The following is a 16,786-nucleotide window of genomic DNA, read 5'->3' as shown; positions in this document are numbered from 1 at the left end:
GCGCGAAAAAGCGGCCCGCGCGTATTTCCCAGCTGCTAGCGTCAATTCATAAAGCCCGTTGAGCCCGTTTAGCGCGCGCTGCTGTTGGCACTGTCAGATTTTAATAACCGCTTTTATCTGTCGTTGTTGTTTTAAATCGTGTTTTTAAATAGTATTTTCTTTGATCAAACTCGAACTTGAAATGCCTACCAGGACCTCACTGTCTCTGCCAGAGGATGTCAAGGAACGGTACGGTGCTCTGTTTGTTTAAAGCAACTACTGGGTTTGATAGCTTGCTAGTTCGCGGGCTTTGCTCGCGACTCGTTACACATCGATCACGTCACATAACGGCCGTTGTATTAAGTGCTGTTTGAAGATTTAAAAACGTGACGGTTTTGTTTTTTTTACTCTAGTTAGCATTTAGCCGTGTTACAAATGCTATAAATGTTTTAAATGCCATTAGCTCGCGTTTAGTTGGTAAAACAGGCGGCGGCTGGTTGTTTAGATGCGATTTGACTTGCAGGTGTCAGTCTGACTGCATTTGGCGCCAAATAAACATGTGTCCGTCAGAGTGAAGCCCTGCCCGCCTCCTGTCTCCCTCTACTCAATCACTGCAGACGTCTTTAGACCCATCCCTACTGAATTCGGCTGCATTTCGTGTAGTTTACTCAAGGAAGATCTTCTGAAGTGGTGTTAGTAAGCGAATAAATGCACGCCGTCTCTGCATGCGCGCGTGATTGTTTACTTGTGCGATCACATGCTAGCGTTTGTTGAGAAGAACATATCAGCTGCTGATGTTACCGCAGGGTTAAGACTAAATATTAACAATTAACATCTGATTTTTTTGTGGTAAATGTTTTTCTTGTCATTTTGATCACTCACAGTGGGGGGAGAGATCTGTGGGCAATGCTAATGAGATGTTGTTTACCTTCATGTTCCCAGGCTTCAGGTGCTGGATGAAGGTGGGGATGACAGTTTGTCAGATGAGGTGAGGGGTTTTCATTGCATCCTTCGGAAGTGTATTCAAATAAAATGGTTAGGTTATTCCTGCTTATTACATGGGGGTATACAAAAAAAAAAAAAAAAATTCTCTTTGAACTAATGCTGTAAACTATGTGTGGAGCCCACTCTTCAACACTGTAAATAGATTACTGCACTGATTACGCTCTTAATAAAGTAGTGGTACTCATTACTTTCTAAGTCCCATATCAGTCTCAACCAGTTGAACAATACAAGGATAGGCATGAAACTTCTTTTTTAATTATTTCAAATAAATATTAATTATAACTGCATAAATTATTTTTGAGCTGACCAAAATATTTAAAGGAAGGTTACGTTAAAATATACATTTTAATACTGTTAAATCCATTATAGATGTATATAGAATTGTCCTATAGTCTGTGCAGTATCTAAAGGAGTTACATCAGATGTAACTAAATTTCAGAAATTGAGAGCATATTTGGCAAAATGCTTCTCTATGGTTTATTTTTCTAGCCGGCTATAGAGGCAAGTGTAATGTTACTTGACTTTTCTTTCGTGCTATAACTAGCAGTTTAGAGGAAGAGATTATCAGATCATGTGCCGCTTAAACTGAGGTGATGACACTTTTTTTTTTATTTTTTTTTTTATGAAATTCAGAGTTTTATTTCAAAAGTAACAAAGCTTCTTGTGATTTATTGGGAATTTTATATAGGTTCATCAAAATGAGATTTGTTATAGGGTTAGTTCACCCAAAAATGAAAATTCTGTCAGTAATTACTCACCCTCATGTTGTTCCAACCCCGTAAGACTTTCGTTCATCTTCGGAACACAAATTAAGAGATTTTTGATGAAATCTGAGAGCTGGATCACTCCTCCTGCAGGCTTATGGACACTAACTTGCTGACAAACAAAAATAACGACTTTATTCCACTTTTCATTTCCTTCTCTCTGGACCTCGAGTCTTTTCACGTAGTGTTTAAGCGTAGCGCGTCTGTGTTGCACGTCACCACGTAGGCTCACTATTGGGCGACGCTGGTCATGGGTGATACGTGGTGACGTGAAACACAGACGCGCGACGCTTATACACTACGTGGAAAGACTCGAGGTCCAGAGAGAAGGAAATGAAAAGTGGAAATGAAATGAGTATTCTCGTCGCTTTATAAACTTAAGATTGAGCTACTGGAGTCACTTGGACTATATTAACGATGTCTTTAATACATTTTCTGGGCCAGCAAGTTAAGGTGTCCATAAGCCTGTGGAGGAGTGATCCAGCTCTCAGATTTAATAAAAAATATCTTAATTTGTGTTCCGGAGATGAACGAAAGTCTTACGGGGTTGGAACAAGATGAGGGTGAGTAATTACTGACAGAATTTTAATTTTTGGGTGAACTAACCCTTTAAATTGAGGAATCTTTTTTTTTTTTTTTCAATCCCAGTCCTACTTAAAAGTTAAAGAGAGTCAGCAAATTCCACTGAACATGTATGTAGCCTGACTGTACTCTTTCTTTCTTCATTGTCCAGGAGTGTGTAAAGGAAAAGCTCAGGTTACTGCAGGAGTTCCTGTTTGCTGATACTCAGGACCAGCTCAAAATCCTTGAGGACAAGTTAAAGAGCTCCGAGCTTTCCACTGTGAGTTTGCTCTGCCCTTTCAATTCTCTCATCTAGAGTAGTTATGAGCACTTGAGCTCGAACTCGTGTCTTTCTGTTTAGGAGGTTTACACATCGGAGGTGAAGGCCATACTGAAGAAAGCTTTGGGAGTTGTCAGGGTGGATGATGGAGTGGAGCAGAATGGACATTCAAACGGCTTCTCTGAAAACGGATCTCACAAGGAGGATGGCGAGCAGGAAGGAGCCATGGATACTCGGGAGGACGGAGATGCCATAAAGTCTCCCAGCGCCCCAAAGGGAAGGGGTGGCCGTCGCAGTAAGGCAGACTCTGAGACCAAGAGTGAGTTGCATGGCTCTACATTGTGTGCTGGATGTTGAATGTTTAGTGTTTTTATTAATGACACTCTTTCCCCTCCACACAGAATCTCCAGGCAGTAGCAGGGTTACACGCAACTCTGGGAAACAGCCAACTATCCTGTCAATGTTCTCTAGAGTGTAAGTTGAAAATGTAATGTCCGATTGGTGTCCTTTTGTGAGAGCCTGATTTAATTTGTGGCTTGTGAAATGTGTTGTGCTAGTTGAAATTAATAAAATTGCTAGTTGAAAGAGTTTAGTCACTTCCATTTATAAATGAAAGGTGTTGTACCCTCCTCCAATAGCCCAAAACGCAAGTCTGATGAGTTGAATGGAGAAGCAGCAAATGGCGACGCAGAAGTTAAGACTGAGGAAGATGTTACGGAGGAGGTAAAATTGTTTTGCAAGTTAATGTAATTTTATTAAGTCCATGAAAGTAATATTTTAACAGCAGCTTTTCCCTTCGTCAAGGTCCATGAAGAGAAACGCCTTAAAACGGAAGCTGAGAAGTGAGTTCCCTGTTGATGCAAATTTAATAAAACTGTTGTTCTCCATAGGTAATGCACATGAGTTTAATTCTTATCCCCTCTCTCAGGCATGACACTGAGAACGCCACTAATGGCAGCATCAAGCCTGTGTCCACAGCCAAGGTGACTCATTTCGTTCCCCATTTGTGCTGCTACTTGATTTAATGCACCAAATTAATCCCATTAATTTTCATTTTAGACGCCTCCGCCGAAATGTCCCGACTGCAGGCAGTTTTTGGATGATTCAGACCTCAAGTTCTTCCAGGGAGATCCTGATAATGCTGTGAGCTTTTTTTTTATATACTTAAAGCGGTTTAGATGCCATTACAACTGCTGGATCACTTTTAATTGCATGTTAAAAAAATAAGTAATGTTTCACATCTATATCTAAAATTTAAAGTTGATATTTTAATGTCTGCAACACTTAAAATGGTGTATATTGTAGTTGGATGAACCAGAGATGTTGACCGATGAGCGTCTTTCCCTCTTTGATGCAAATGAGGATGGTTTTGAAAGCTATGAAGATCTGCCTCAGCACAAGATTACTAACTTCAGGTGATAAAGACGGATGCATCAAACTGAACGTTATTCGTATTTATTTCCCCAATGAGTTGACTGATGTGGTAATCCTCATTCACAGTGTGTATGACAAGCATGGGCACCTGTGTCCATTTGACTCTGGCCTCATTGAGAAAAATGTGGAACTGTACTTCAGCTGTGCTGTTAAGCCAATCTATGATGACAACCCATGCATGGATGGTATGTTCGAAGTTTTACTAGTGCTGCCCCCCAATAGTCGACTAATTGTTTGTCAATGAGAAAAGGCTTAGTCGACACAAGATTTTAGTCAGTTACTCTCAGATAAAACTCGTGTCGGAATCAAGCAAACCGTGAGGGACAGATTATTAATGGCGGGTCCTTGTGGTATTTGGTTTCGGTCAGGAAATCCAAACATTCACCAATCCATCGACCTCAAATAGCTTCTTTGAAACGCAAGTAACTTGGCCGTTCACTCAAACGTTAACCAAGTTAAATGTGCGCTATTATTAGGCACTTATCCAAGTGTTCATGTGGAAGCTGAAGTATTAGCACTCTTACATGACATGGAGGCGCCGGCACGATCACTAGCTTTTTTTCTTTTTTTTTTCTTTTTTTTCTTCTGACAACAGCAGAAACAATTTAAAATACTGTCGTCTTTGGTCATACAGATAATGGTCATACATCATTCAAAACTGTTAAGTTTGTGTAAACTCTCAATAAGAAAACGTTTGCTTTTGATAAATAAAAAAACAAACAGGATGTGCTTTCTGCCATCTCGGTCTCAGTGAACTGGAGCGAATCACAAAACAAACTCGGCGTATACTTTACTCACGGGGCAGTGTTCTGCACGTAACGTGAATTTCATCATCGGAAGAGTATGCGCAACGCCAGAGGTCGCACATGCGCTTTTTTTTTTTTTTTTTTTTTTTTAAAACTGCATAAACAGACCAGAACGCGTGCAAGCTACAGCAACAATGGAGGCCCACATGGACGAGAGGTTGTGCAAAGAGGTTAAAAGTACCCTCATTTGTACAACTTTAGCATGAACGAATACCAAGATTTACATGGATTGTATCTTGGCGAAAGATTTCTCAACTGCATGCGTCGAACGCGTATGAGTCAAAAGAAGCATACTTTGCAAGGCTGTGCGTTCGACTGAAAAACGATGTTTACTTGCTGCTTTGAGTGTGGAATAGGCTAGATATTACACATACTGGGGGAATACTGAACCATAGTCTTTAATATGCAAGTAATATAAATGTGTGATTTAGTGACTTCAATGAATGACTAATCTAGAAAGTGTAGTTGTGGGCAGCCCTATTCTTTACAATAAAGACATTTAAATCCTAAAATTAGCAAAATAAAATTGATCAGTGTAGATTAAATGTAATCCGATTGTTCTCTTCAGGCGGGGTTCCTGCCAAGAAGCTTGGTCCCGTCAATGCTTGGTGGATCACTGGTTTTGATGGTGGAGAGAAAGCTTTAATTGGCTTCACAACAGGTAAATGTTTCCTAAAGTAACTTTCACCTAAACTAAATTTCACCATGCACATTTAGATCCAACAGTGTATTTATTTCTTTGAATTTTTTCCCCCTCCACAGCCTTTGCTGACTACATTCTAATGGACCCCAGTGAGGAGTACTCGCTCATTTTTGCTCTGATGCAGGAGAAGATCTACATGAGCAAGATTGTGGTTGAATTTCTCCAGAAGAACCAGGACGCCACATATGAGGACCTGCTTAACAAAATTGAGGTAAGCTGATTGAAATGTTGAAGCACAGTAAGTCTTCTTGTCCCCCAGAAGCAGTGCTGATGTGCTCATCCATGTCTTTTAGACTACTGTTCCGCCTGCTGGGCTCAACTTCAACCGTTTTACTGAGGACACACTGCTGCGTCATGCCCAGTTTGTGGTGGAGCAGGTGGAGAGCTATGATGAGGCTGGAGACTCAGACGAGCAGCCCATCATCGTCACTCCCTGTATGCGAGACTTGATCAAGCTGGCTGGTGTTACTTTGGGAAAGAGGTGAGTTTATAGAGTGAAGGTCTTTTGGATGTTTCAGTGTGATCACCGAGTCATGTTTGACTAATATAATAGCCAAATGCTTATACCCAGAGAGCAGTGTGGCAAGGTTTGCACACTATTTAAACCTATTAAATTAGCCTGAAACTCGATGCTCTTAGGCCCTGTTTACACGAGAACGCTTGCGGGTGAAAACGTAAAAATATTTTATCAGATGTGCCTTTCGTTTAGACGGCGTTTTCGGGGCTTAAAAACGCAAAAAAGTGAAACCACCCTCCAGAGTGGAAATCTTAAAAACGCTCCACCGTCGCATTTCCTTCTAAATGGTAAACACGCAAAAGTTTGCTGGACAGTGAAGGCACCGATCAGTGATTCACATTGCCACCTAGCCGCCTGGAGTGCATACTACATTGAATTTCACACACTTTTGCGTCACCGTATGCACACAGATTTCCCCTGATAACGCTCGTCTAAACGCAGAATAAAATTGATCACTTTTGCGTTTTCTCTTCAGATCGTTTCCGTGTAAATGTAGCCTTAGATAACGAGCTGATATTCCATCCTGAAAGAGGTTGTGGATATCTGCATGTTAAGAATTGAAATGCCCATCATTCTCAAAGTTGCAAAGGGCCTGCCTATTGTATTGTCTCCATATATACTTGCGCAATATTTTAGCAAATTTGTCTAAGTATTGAATCATGTTTAAGTTACTCTAATAGGTGCTAGGGGGTGCAAAGGTTTCTTAATTGGCAGGCAGAGATTGTAATTGTCTTTTAGATGCTCAAATTATGATGTACTCCTAGTGTCTGACCCTTTGCTCTCAATGGAGTCATTTTAATGATATTTGTGTTTGCTTTCAGTGACTAAATGCTTTAACTTGACGTTTTAAATTTTGGGTGAACTTTGAAGCTATGGTAGGCTCTGAACATTCAGTGTTTTGTTGGGTTCACTCGTGCTTGTTCCATGATCTCCTCTTTCTAATGAGCCTCTAACCTTCCCTAACGCAGCAGGCAGCTGTACTGGTATGTAAAACCTGATGTTTCTGCGGAGTGTGTGGCTTGGTTTTTATCCATTTTCCCAAACGCTCAGCTTCAATAGTCTGTGTTGGTGGCAACCTACTTCACTAGTGGAAAGGGGTGGGTGACGAGAACAAGAGTATTTTCCATAGCTCTTTCCACCCCAACTAGCATGGCTCTGCATAACAGATGTTAATTTACGCTCCCATTGTTTGAGTTTACAAGTTTCACATTTGGAGAAACTATGCCTATGAAGGAACTGAATGTCCCTTTTCTGTAAAAAAAAAAGCTGATCTCCACAAATGATCTTTAAAATAGACTTTGAATAGACCATCACCCAGACTTGACAAACTGTCAATCCATTCAGTGTATTGTGACCTCCATACATATTACATGCATGGCTCTATTTTTGCTTGGCTGTTAGTGGCTTTTGTAAAAGAAATTGAATGTTGTGTATTTGTTTCTTATTGCATTTTTTTTCTCCCCTCAGGAGAGCAGCCAGAAGACAAGCCATTCGTCATCCCACCAAGATTGAGAAGGACAACAAGGGCCCGACTAAAGCCACCACCACTAAACTGGTCTACCTAATCTTTGACACCTTTTTCTCCGATCAGATTGACCAGAACAATAAGGATGGGGGAGTGAAGAGACACCGGTGTGGTGTCTGTGAAGTAGGTTCTCCAGAAATTGCCTTTTTTGCAACCAAATTAAGCCTGCAAATGTCCATGTGACAAGACTGTTATAATTCTGTTTTTTATCTTTCAGGTGTGTCAAGCACCAGATTGTGGCAAGTGTTCAGCCTGTAAGGATATGATCAAGTTTGGCGGCAGTGGCAGAAGTAAACAGGCCTGTCAGAAGAGGAGGTATGCTTTTGCTGGGCAGTCTTCATTCTTCTGTAATTCTGCTTGGCAGAAATGTAATATTGTTTCCAAGTGATGTGAAATGTCTGAGCTAGTTTTGAGTTCTGTCTTTAACATGACTACTGCTTATGATCTTGCCTTGGTCTCTCCTCCTGTCTTTGCTAATCTTTCTAGATGTGAAAATCTGTTTGTTCATTGGAACAACAGACACAATGAGGCAGATCTCTGTTCAGTGCTGACTATGACTAAAGCAAGAGTCTGCTCTTTATTAGCATGTCGTATTGAGTGTGAATAGAAAACTTTTTAGGAAGCTCTATTTCCTGCCAGTTTATCCAACTCTGTGGCCTTGGTTTTGATTGCCAGGTTTAAATCTAAATGGGTGTCTTCTCTTTTCCAGATGTCCCAACCTGGCAGTGAAAGAAGCGGAGGATGATGAGAATATGGAAGAGGAGGATGTGTTACCGGTTAAAGAGAGAAAGAAGATGTCTCAGGCCAAGAAAAAGAAACAGACCAAGAATAAGATCAGCTGGGTGGGAGAGCCCATCAAGGTATGTGATTTCACTTGCATTGAGAACCTGGATGTCCACTTCTAGGACTTTAAGTATTGATCTTGTCCTTTTCAGACTGAGGGAAAGAAGGAATACTACATGAAAGTGCGTGTTGAGAATGAGGTGGTTGAGGTTGGAGATTGTGTGTCCGTCAGCCCGGATGACCCTTCACACCCCCTCTACTTGGCAAGGTAAAATTTATCGAAGCAAATTTGCGTTTTTGCAAGGAGGTGAAACCAAACATGCCTTTAATGGCAATTTTTATTGCCTCAAATCGATAAGCCTTTGGTTTCCTTTTGTTTGTAGGATTACAGCATTGTGGGAGGATGGTGAAAAGATGTTTCATGCCCACTGGTTCTGCCGTGGCACCGATACTGTGCTTGGAGAGTCATCAGACCCTCTTGAGCTGTTTCTTGTGGATGAGTGTGAAGACATGCAGCTGAGTTTTGTCCATGGCAAGGTCAACGTCCTCTACAAGGCTCCATCTGAAAACTGGTTCATGGAGGTACAGATGCTGACGTCTGAGCTACATTTGTTTGGTAACGAACTGGGCAGAAGTTTTAATATTTGCATGCTTTTAGGGTGGCATGGATGATGAAATCAAAGTCATCGAGGATGATGGCAAAAGCTTCTTTTATCAGCTCTGGTATGAAGGGGAATGTGCTCGCTTTGAGACTCCTCCCAGTGTCACACCATCAGAGGACTGCAAGTATAAGTACGTACTGCTTTTGAGCCCCTCTTCTTTCCTGTGGTTTGTTTTTCTTTGCATGCACTTTAATGCATGTTTTATCGCAGGTTCTGTGCCAGCTGCACCAGGATTAAGGAACGAATGGCTCAGGATGCGCCTCATGCCTATGAGCCCCTGGAGGATGAGGAGAGTGACTCTAAAGCCTTCTATGGGTTGGCTAGCCTGAAGGGAGAGCAGTACCGAGTAGGAGACAGCGTCTATCTACCCCCCGAGGCTTTTAATTTTGTGTAGGTTTTTTTAAGCCTTAAGATGTTTTAAGGTTGAAACGAGTTTTATTAAATGTGTCTTTTCTCTCTTAGGGTAAAGGTTGCTAGCCCAGTGAAGCGTTCTCATAGAAAGGAGGATGTTGATGAGGATCTTTACCCAGAATACTATAGGAAGTCCTCAGATTACATAAAGGGCTCAAACCTGGATGCTCCAGAGCCCTTTCGCGTTGGCCGCATCAAAGAAATCTTTTGCAGCAAGCGCAGCAATGGAAAGCCGGACACAAGCGAGATCAAACTGCGCCTCTATAAATTCTACAGGTGACACATTTTCATCCTCTTGCATGTTAACCACTGGATATGCTTTTAAATGTTGTACTTCAGGAAATGGATTTCTTTCCAGTGTCCATTAAGGTTCTACATTAAACTGAACTGATTTTAATTTTTTTCCTTCCCCTGACATGACTGTTGCTTTCAGGCCTGAAAACACTCATAAAGGACCAAAGGGTGCCTACCACTCTGACATAAACCAGCTCTACTGGAGTGATGAAGAGGTGACCGTGAACATGGCGGATGTGCTGGGCCGCTGTCGTGTGGAGTATGCAGAGGATCTTGTGGAAAGTGTGCAGGACTATTCAAGTAGAGGACCTGATCGCTTTTATTTCCTAGAGGTAAGAATCTTTAAAGAGCAAATTAGTTGTGTTGTGGTGGAGTCATGAGTGAGTTTGCAACCTTTTTTTCTGCTGCACTGATTTTTCAATAAAGCAGATTTGAGTTAAATGGTTAGCCACTTGGTTTTTCTGTTGTTTGAAGGTTTTTGTTTTCTTTAGGCTTATAATGCCAGGACTAAGAGCTTTGAGGATCCTCCCAATCATGCCCGATCAGCCGTGAATAAGGGCAAAGGGAAAGGAAAGGGGAAAGGTAAGTGTAAATTCCCATTCACACCAAGGATAACTAAAACTATTATATTTTGTCTGTTACATTTTTATCTCACCTAAATTTTGCTTTGTTTACACAGCACAAGGAAGCTTGATTTCAAACTTGAATTGAATTCACAAAATAAAAAGCACAAACAAATTACAAGCAGAAGCACAAATACATGCAATAAAATACAAATGAGATTGGTTTATGGTTTTCAGGTTGGTCTAACCGTATTCAGGTACAGGATACTACAGAAATTGAATATATTAAATGCAGATTGATTCTTCTTGAAGCACAAGCTGCTAAAAAGCTCTGTTTGGTACTGGTCATCTGTTTGAGAGACAGCTTTGTGTGTGAGCTCCGGGTATCTCTCAGAGCATGCAGGTACTATTGAATGTTTAAATGGGCAAGTCGTGCACTTAGTAACGGTGCAATAATAGGCCCATTGGGCAAGTGACAATTCTGTCCCAAACCACGAGTGAAAGTCTTGTATTTCGGCTTGCTTGTGAAGCCATGTGTGCATTTTGAAGGGGTGATTCAGCGCTACCGCATCTCTCACGCTGTTTGTGAAATTGTCTTGCATATAATTATATAACTACTGATTTTATCTGGTAATCTGTGTGAATTAATTTGCTCATTCAGCCAACAAGCTAATGTTTGTGGGAATTTTTCTCCTTATAAGAGCATAACCTGTGGGAAGGAGTAAAATTTTGCGCAATTCCTGCAATCCTGCGCCGAAATTCAAGCCATGAAAGGTTTTTTCTCTTGATTAGAACAGACATCCAGTCTCAATCCATCCTGCTGTAGAGTTTGAGCATTAAGTGACAGGACATGACTGCAGCACGTGCTTATAAACAACGTTATCGTGTGTTGGTGTGGACACGAATATGGTTTATTACAGTCATTCTTCGTGAGAACGGGCCTTAAATTTGGGATGAAAATTCATGGAATCCTTGGCCAGTTTCTAGCCAATGAAACAGGATAACTGGAAAAAATTCCATCATTGATGCAATTGTTAAATCCTCCATAAAACATAAATCACAACTGCCTGGAGAAAAATTACAGCCAAATAATTTTTGCATTGTGATTGTTTGCAGGGAAAGGGAAAGGTAAATCAGCCTCACAGGAATCACCGGATCAGGAGCCACAAGAGCCGACAGTCCCCAAACTGCGCACACTGGATGTGTTCTCTGGCTGTGGTGGTCTGTCTGAGGGTTTCCATCAAGCAGGTTGGGCTTCTATTCAAAACCTCTTTATAGACCTGTTGTATTATATGTATCTTATATTCAGGGCTTGACATTAATGCTTATCAGGGACAGGTTTTTGTTTTACAAGGGGCAAGTAAAAGCTTTAGTTGCCTGGCCAGACAAGTTGCCTGATTAATAAAAATAAGAAACACGAGAAGGCGAGTGATTCTGATTTTATTACATTAAGTGGAGATTGATAGTGGATAATATATACCGGTAATGTATAAGGTTGCACTGTTGAGGATCGTGACTTTTTGTATTTATAACGTATGATAAAGTAAAGCAACATCACACAACCATGAGTGCTGTTTTTCTGAATGCCATCATGATTGAAAATGTGACTTGCATACATCTGTTCAATAAACACGTATTTTATTAATATAGTAGTTAATATTGACTTGGTTCTTGTTCAGCAGCAAAATTAGTTCCAAACAAATCACGGCAGCACGTCTCAGCAACACTCAGCCATGTTTTCACTCTACACGTTTTTTTTTTTTTTTTTTTTAAACCTGAATCATTGAAAGATTTAATGACCCATTCATAACAACTGCCTCATACTTGAATAAACCTGCCTGTTGTGTTGAATGAATCACTGTCTGATTAAGATGGTCAATTGCTGCCACCTACTGGTGGTTTAGTTTCATGTTAAGTATCTTTTTAAAAAACATTTAATAACAATATCCATTTATAATATTCTAAGTGTAAATTATTTAATTTGATTGGTAACAGCCCTAATAGTGTCTTATTCCAGTTGAATTTATTGATCAAATTTGAAATGAAAGCTAAAGCATATATTTAATAAGATTAAGTGTGGGGGGGGGGGGAGCACTTTATAAAGGTAAAAAGAAAATGCCCTTGGGGTATATGGCGCACATGCAGATATAAATGCTGATAGAATGTCATGCCCTGCTTATGCATTTCTTTTCCCAAACACCAGGAATCTCAGAGACTAATTGGGCCATAGAGATGTGGGATCCTGCCGCTCAGGCCTTCAGGTTGAACAATCCTGGCACCACAGTTTTCACAGAGGACTGTAATGTCCTTTTGAAGCTGGTGATGTCTGGAGAGAAGACCAACTCTCTTGGACAGAAGCTGCCTCAGAAGGGTGACGTGGAGATGCTCTGTGGTGGGCCGCCCTGCCAAGGGTTCAGTGGAATGAACCGCTTCAACTCACGCACATACTCAAAGTTCAAGAACTCTCTGGTTGTCTCTTATCTGAGGTCAGCACAATGAGTCTTTATGTAAAATGAGGCTTTGCATATTTGGAAATGCTGGATATATTCACCATCTGTGTGCATCATTCTTTCCTTTCAGTTACTGTGACTATTACAGACCAAAGTTCTTCCTGCTGGAGAATGTGAGGAACTTTGTGTCGTTCAAGCGCTCCATGGTCCTGAAACTCACGCTGCGCTGTCTGGTTCGCATGGGATACCAGTGCACCTTTGGTGTGCTACAGGCAAGTTGTTGTATTAAAAAGTAAATGTTAATCTGTTATAAAAGTGCTAATTTGATGTCAACATGCTAGCCCATTTTTATCCCCCTTTGCCCCCTCATCTGTCTGTAGATATCCTTTTTTTTTTTTTTTTTTTTTTTTTTTTTTTTTAAGACTAAAATGCCTAAGCAAAGGGTTACTTTCTTTCATCATTCATGCACATTCATTAATCTCTTATCTTCTGCAGGCTGGACAGTATGGGGTGGCCCAGACCCGACGCAGGGCGATCATCCTGGCTGCAGCCCCGGGTGAAAAGCTGCCCCGTTACCCTGAACCCCTGCATGTGTTTGCCCCACGAGCGTGTTCTCTTAGTGTGGCGGTTGACGAAAAGAAATACGTCAGCAATGTGACTCGGTACGCATTTGTGAACAGTAATGCTGGAGTCACTTTAGTAAATTCTGCGGTTTTCTATACTAATCTTACACTTATTTCTTCTCCAGTGGAAATGGGGGTGTTTATCGCACCATCACAGTGCGGGACACCATGTCTGACCTCCCTGAGATCCGTAACGGAGCCGCAGCTCTGGAGATCTCCTACAATGGTGAGCCGCAGTCCTGGTTCCAGAGACACATTCGTGGCTCTCAGTACCAGCCCATCCTCCGGGACCACATCTGCAAGGTCAGTCCCTCTCCAGTGCTGTCAGCAGTGACTTGGTGCCTTTTGACACTCGGAAAATAGTTAAATGACACTGCTTAACAGTGGCTTTGAATTAAATGTATTGCATGAGTGAAAAGCAAAAATAAGTAACAAGTAACTTGGACCAAAACTGCAGCTGTTGAGACATTTTCCTCTTAGACATACAGGAAGTTAAGGGTTAGATAACAGAGCTTACTCAAGTCTTATATGTTGCTAAATTAGGTTTTGCAAGACAGAAGGCACCATAGTTCAGACCACAAGCTGAGCAGGTTAAGAATTGGATTTTTGTGATGTAGGACATGAGCGCCCTGGTCGCGGCCCGCATGCGCCACATTCCTTTGGCTCCTGGTTCTGACTGGAGGGATCTGCCTAATATTGAGGTGCGGCTGCGGGACGGCACCACCACAAAAAAGCTTCGCTACAGCCACTCCGACAAAAAGAATGGCCGCAGTGGCACCGGTGCTTTAAGAGGAGTGTGTTCCTGTGCTGAGGGTCTGTAATTCAATCAGTTGGAGCTTTTTTTGTTTGTTTCTTTCAATTAATCAAAATCCTGACTTGCCAGTTACTGTCTCATTGCACTAGGAAAACCATGTGACCCTGCAGACAGGCAGTTCAACACATTGATTCCCTGGTGTCTGCCTCACACGGGTAACCGGCACAATCACTGGGCTGGTCTGTACGGCCGTCTGGAATGGGACGGGTTCTTCAGCACTACGGTGACCAATCCTGAGCCTATGGGAAAGCAGGTATTGCCTTCATAGGCCATTTGCTAACCTGTCGTGACATGAAGCATAAAGAGACCTTTTTTTTTTTTCATGAACATATCTTTCTGACCCTACACTTTTGAACAGTGGAGTTTTTTTTTTGTTTATACTTTTCCATCAGCAAGGATGCATGAAATTGATCATGTGACATTAATGTTGGAGAGAACTCTAATTTAAAAAGTGTCGTTTTCTATTTAAAGAGTCTCAAAAAAAGCACACCATTTTCAACATTAATATTTCTTATCAAATCATATTAGAATGATTTCTGAAGGATCATGTGACACTGAAGATTGGAGTAATGATGCAGAAGATTCAGCTTTGCCATCACAAAAATAAGTTACATTTGAAAATAGAAAACCACTATTGGAAATATTTCACAATATTACTGTTTTGTGGTCTCACCATGATTGAATTGAACGGCTATAAACTTCAGTTTACAGCAGCCGACTTTCCCTGTTAAAAACTATGTTGTGCCCTGTTGCAGTAGTAGGGGAGACCGGGGACAGTTGCAACACTTTTTTTGCATTTCTCAGTTACTCACAAATTTGGTTGGTCTACTCCAAATAGTCTATATATTAAACTTGCATCTGTCTGCTAATTACCCATACCATTTAAAGATGATTATATATGACATATCGTTCACAGTATTTATTTGAATGGAAGAAGTCAGATGTTGCAACTGACCCCGACCCAGGGACGGTTGCAACATGTTAAAAATACCTTAAATTTATCTAATTAATTTTTAGCTTTTTTTTGTCTTAATGAGCATATAATTCTGAAAATATTAACTGTTTTAGGCCTACTATAATATTATAGTATTATGTATCTCAATATTATTGTAGCCTATTTATTTAGTCATATTTATCAAATAACAGTTATTGAGTTTAGTTTGTGTATGTGTAAAACATAGGCCTACATAGATTCAGTGTGCAGGAGTTACAGATGCTATTCAATCTCTCCATATTTCAGTGTCAGACAGGAAGAATTGAACAATTTGCAATGCAACAAACCTTTATTACACATGCAATTTATAACTTGTTGCAACCGTCCCCGACCCTATCAGCCATGACAGAACATCATATTCCTGCTAGACACACTGACTTTGACACATGCTAACCATGTCACTTAAGTCAACAAAACAATAATTCAAACTAAGTAAGTTTTGATTAATTCATACAAAATGTCTGGACAGTATGACAAAAATACATCTCATGAAAAAAATTACTTTCATACCTCCAAAACAAGTTTTGTTCAATAAATGCAGCAGCATTTGTTGAATGTCTACTGTCTTTTTGGTGGGGGGAGGGTCTAACTGTGCATGTTCAGTATGAGTGTCATCACTCTAGCTTGTTTCTGATTGGAGAAAAATGACATGTTGCAACCATCCCCTGTTGCAACTGTCCCCGGTCTCCCCTACTGATGTTAATGAAGCTGTTATTTCCCCAGGGACGCGTCCTGCACCCTGAGCAGCACCGTGTGGTGAGTGTCAGGGAATGTGCACGCTCCCAGGGCTTCCCAGACACCTACCGCTTCTTCGGCAACATCCTAGACAAACACAGACAGGTATGATGCTTCAGCTAAACCCTTTCACCTCTCATCTTGTGAACTGTAAATTAAAAGTAACACTTATCTGTCCTTGTATTTCTCAGGTTGGTAATGCTGTGCCTCCACCCCTCTCCAAAGCCATTGGCCTGGAGATCAAGAGATGTGTGCAGGAGAGAATAAAGGAGAACGCTGCAGGTGTTTGTTTGTTTTATTTTTCTTGTTCAAGTTCTTCTCACAATAACAAATTTTAATCTCTTGTTCAACATTTTCTCTCTCAGAGCCTGTAAAAAAGGAGAAGATGGAGGTTTGAAACTAAAGCCATCTCATAAAACAGCAGGCCATTTGCATTGTGTTTGGGAGTGTGTGTGTGATGCATCAGCCCATTAAACTCATTCCATTTATTCATAAGCTAGTCTGGAGCCCGGCCGCTTCAGTGGCATTTCTATGGACCGTCTGTGCAGTGCCATTATGTGATTTATCAATTTCTAAATGTGGTTTTAACCGTGTATTTGCAATTATCCACTCCGAGACAGTGGCATAAATTCTATGTAGTTTTTTATATGTTGTAATATTTCAAATAAAGCTCTTATTCAATGGTTTCATTGTCATATGGGTTTTTTTTTCTGAAATCTAATAAATGGGGTATGTCTGATTCACTTAAAAAAAATCAGGCTTTAATGTTGGGAGTTGAGATTTTTGGAATTGAAACGAGACATTTCCTAGTTCAGTGGTCAATACCATTGAAATCTCACTTATCTATACATTTTAAAATGGGATATTACACTGGGATAATACA

General features: G+C 40.8%; 1 protein-coding gene across 1 annotated transcript; it reads left to right on the top strand.

The window, feature by feature from the left end:
• Positions 1-16,588, top strand: dnmt1 (DNA (cytosine-5-)-methyltransferase 1). Its single transcript, XM_081365876.1, has 34 exons — positions 1-228; positions 922-967; positions 2,482-2,589; positions 2,671-2,908; positions 2,991-3,063; positions 3,228-3,312; positions 3,394-3,431; positions 3,518-3,572; positions 3,649-3,732; positions 3,895-4,004; positions 4,090-4,208; positions 5,398-5,490; positions 5,592-5,743; positions 5,826-6,013; positions 7,517-7,697; positions 7,792-7,889; positions 8,284-8,434; positions 8,510-8,625; positions 8,741-8,939; positions 9,016-9,149; positions 9,230-9,409; positions 9,482-9,706; positions 9,864-10,056; positions 10,216-10,306; positions 11,404-11,535; positions 12,491-12,773; positions 12,868-13,009; positions 13,233-13,399; positions 13,486-13,663; positions 13,978-14,173; positions 14,264-14,427; positions 15,892-16,008; positions 16,095-16,185; positions 16,269-16,588. The coding sequence occupies exons 1-34, from the start codon at positions 182-184 to the stop codon at positions 16,298-16,300; spliced, it is 4,506 nt and encodes a 1,501-aa protein (XP_081222002.1). The 5' UTR covers positions 1-181; the 3' UTR covers positions 16,301-16,588.
• Positions 16,589-16,786: the final 198 nt, after the last annotated feature.

This window comes from Scardinius erythrophthalmus (assembly GCF_964197995.2).
Source record: "Scardinius erythrophthalmus genome assembly, chromosome: 1".
Taxonomy (NCBI): Eukaryota; Metazoa; Chordata; class Actinopteri; order Cypriniformes; family Leuciscidae; genus Scardinius; species Scardinius erythrophthalmus.
Note: the sequence above shows the minus strand (reverse complement) of the source record. Positions and strands in the feature narration are given on the sequence as shown.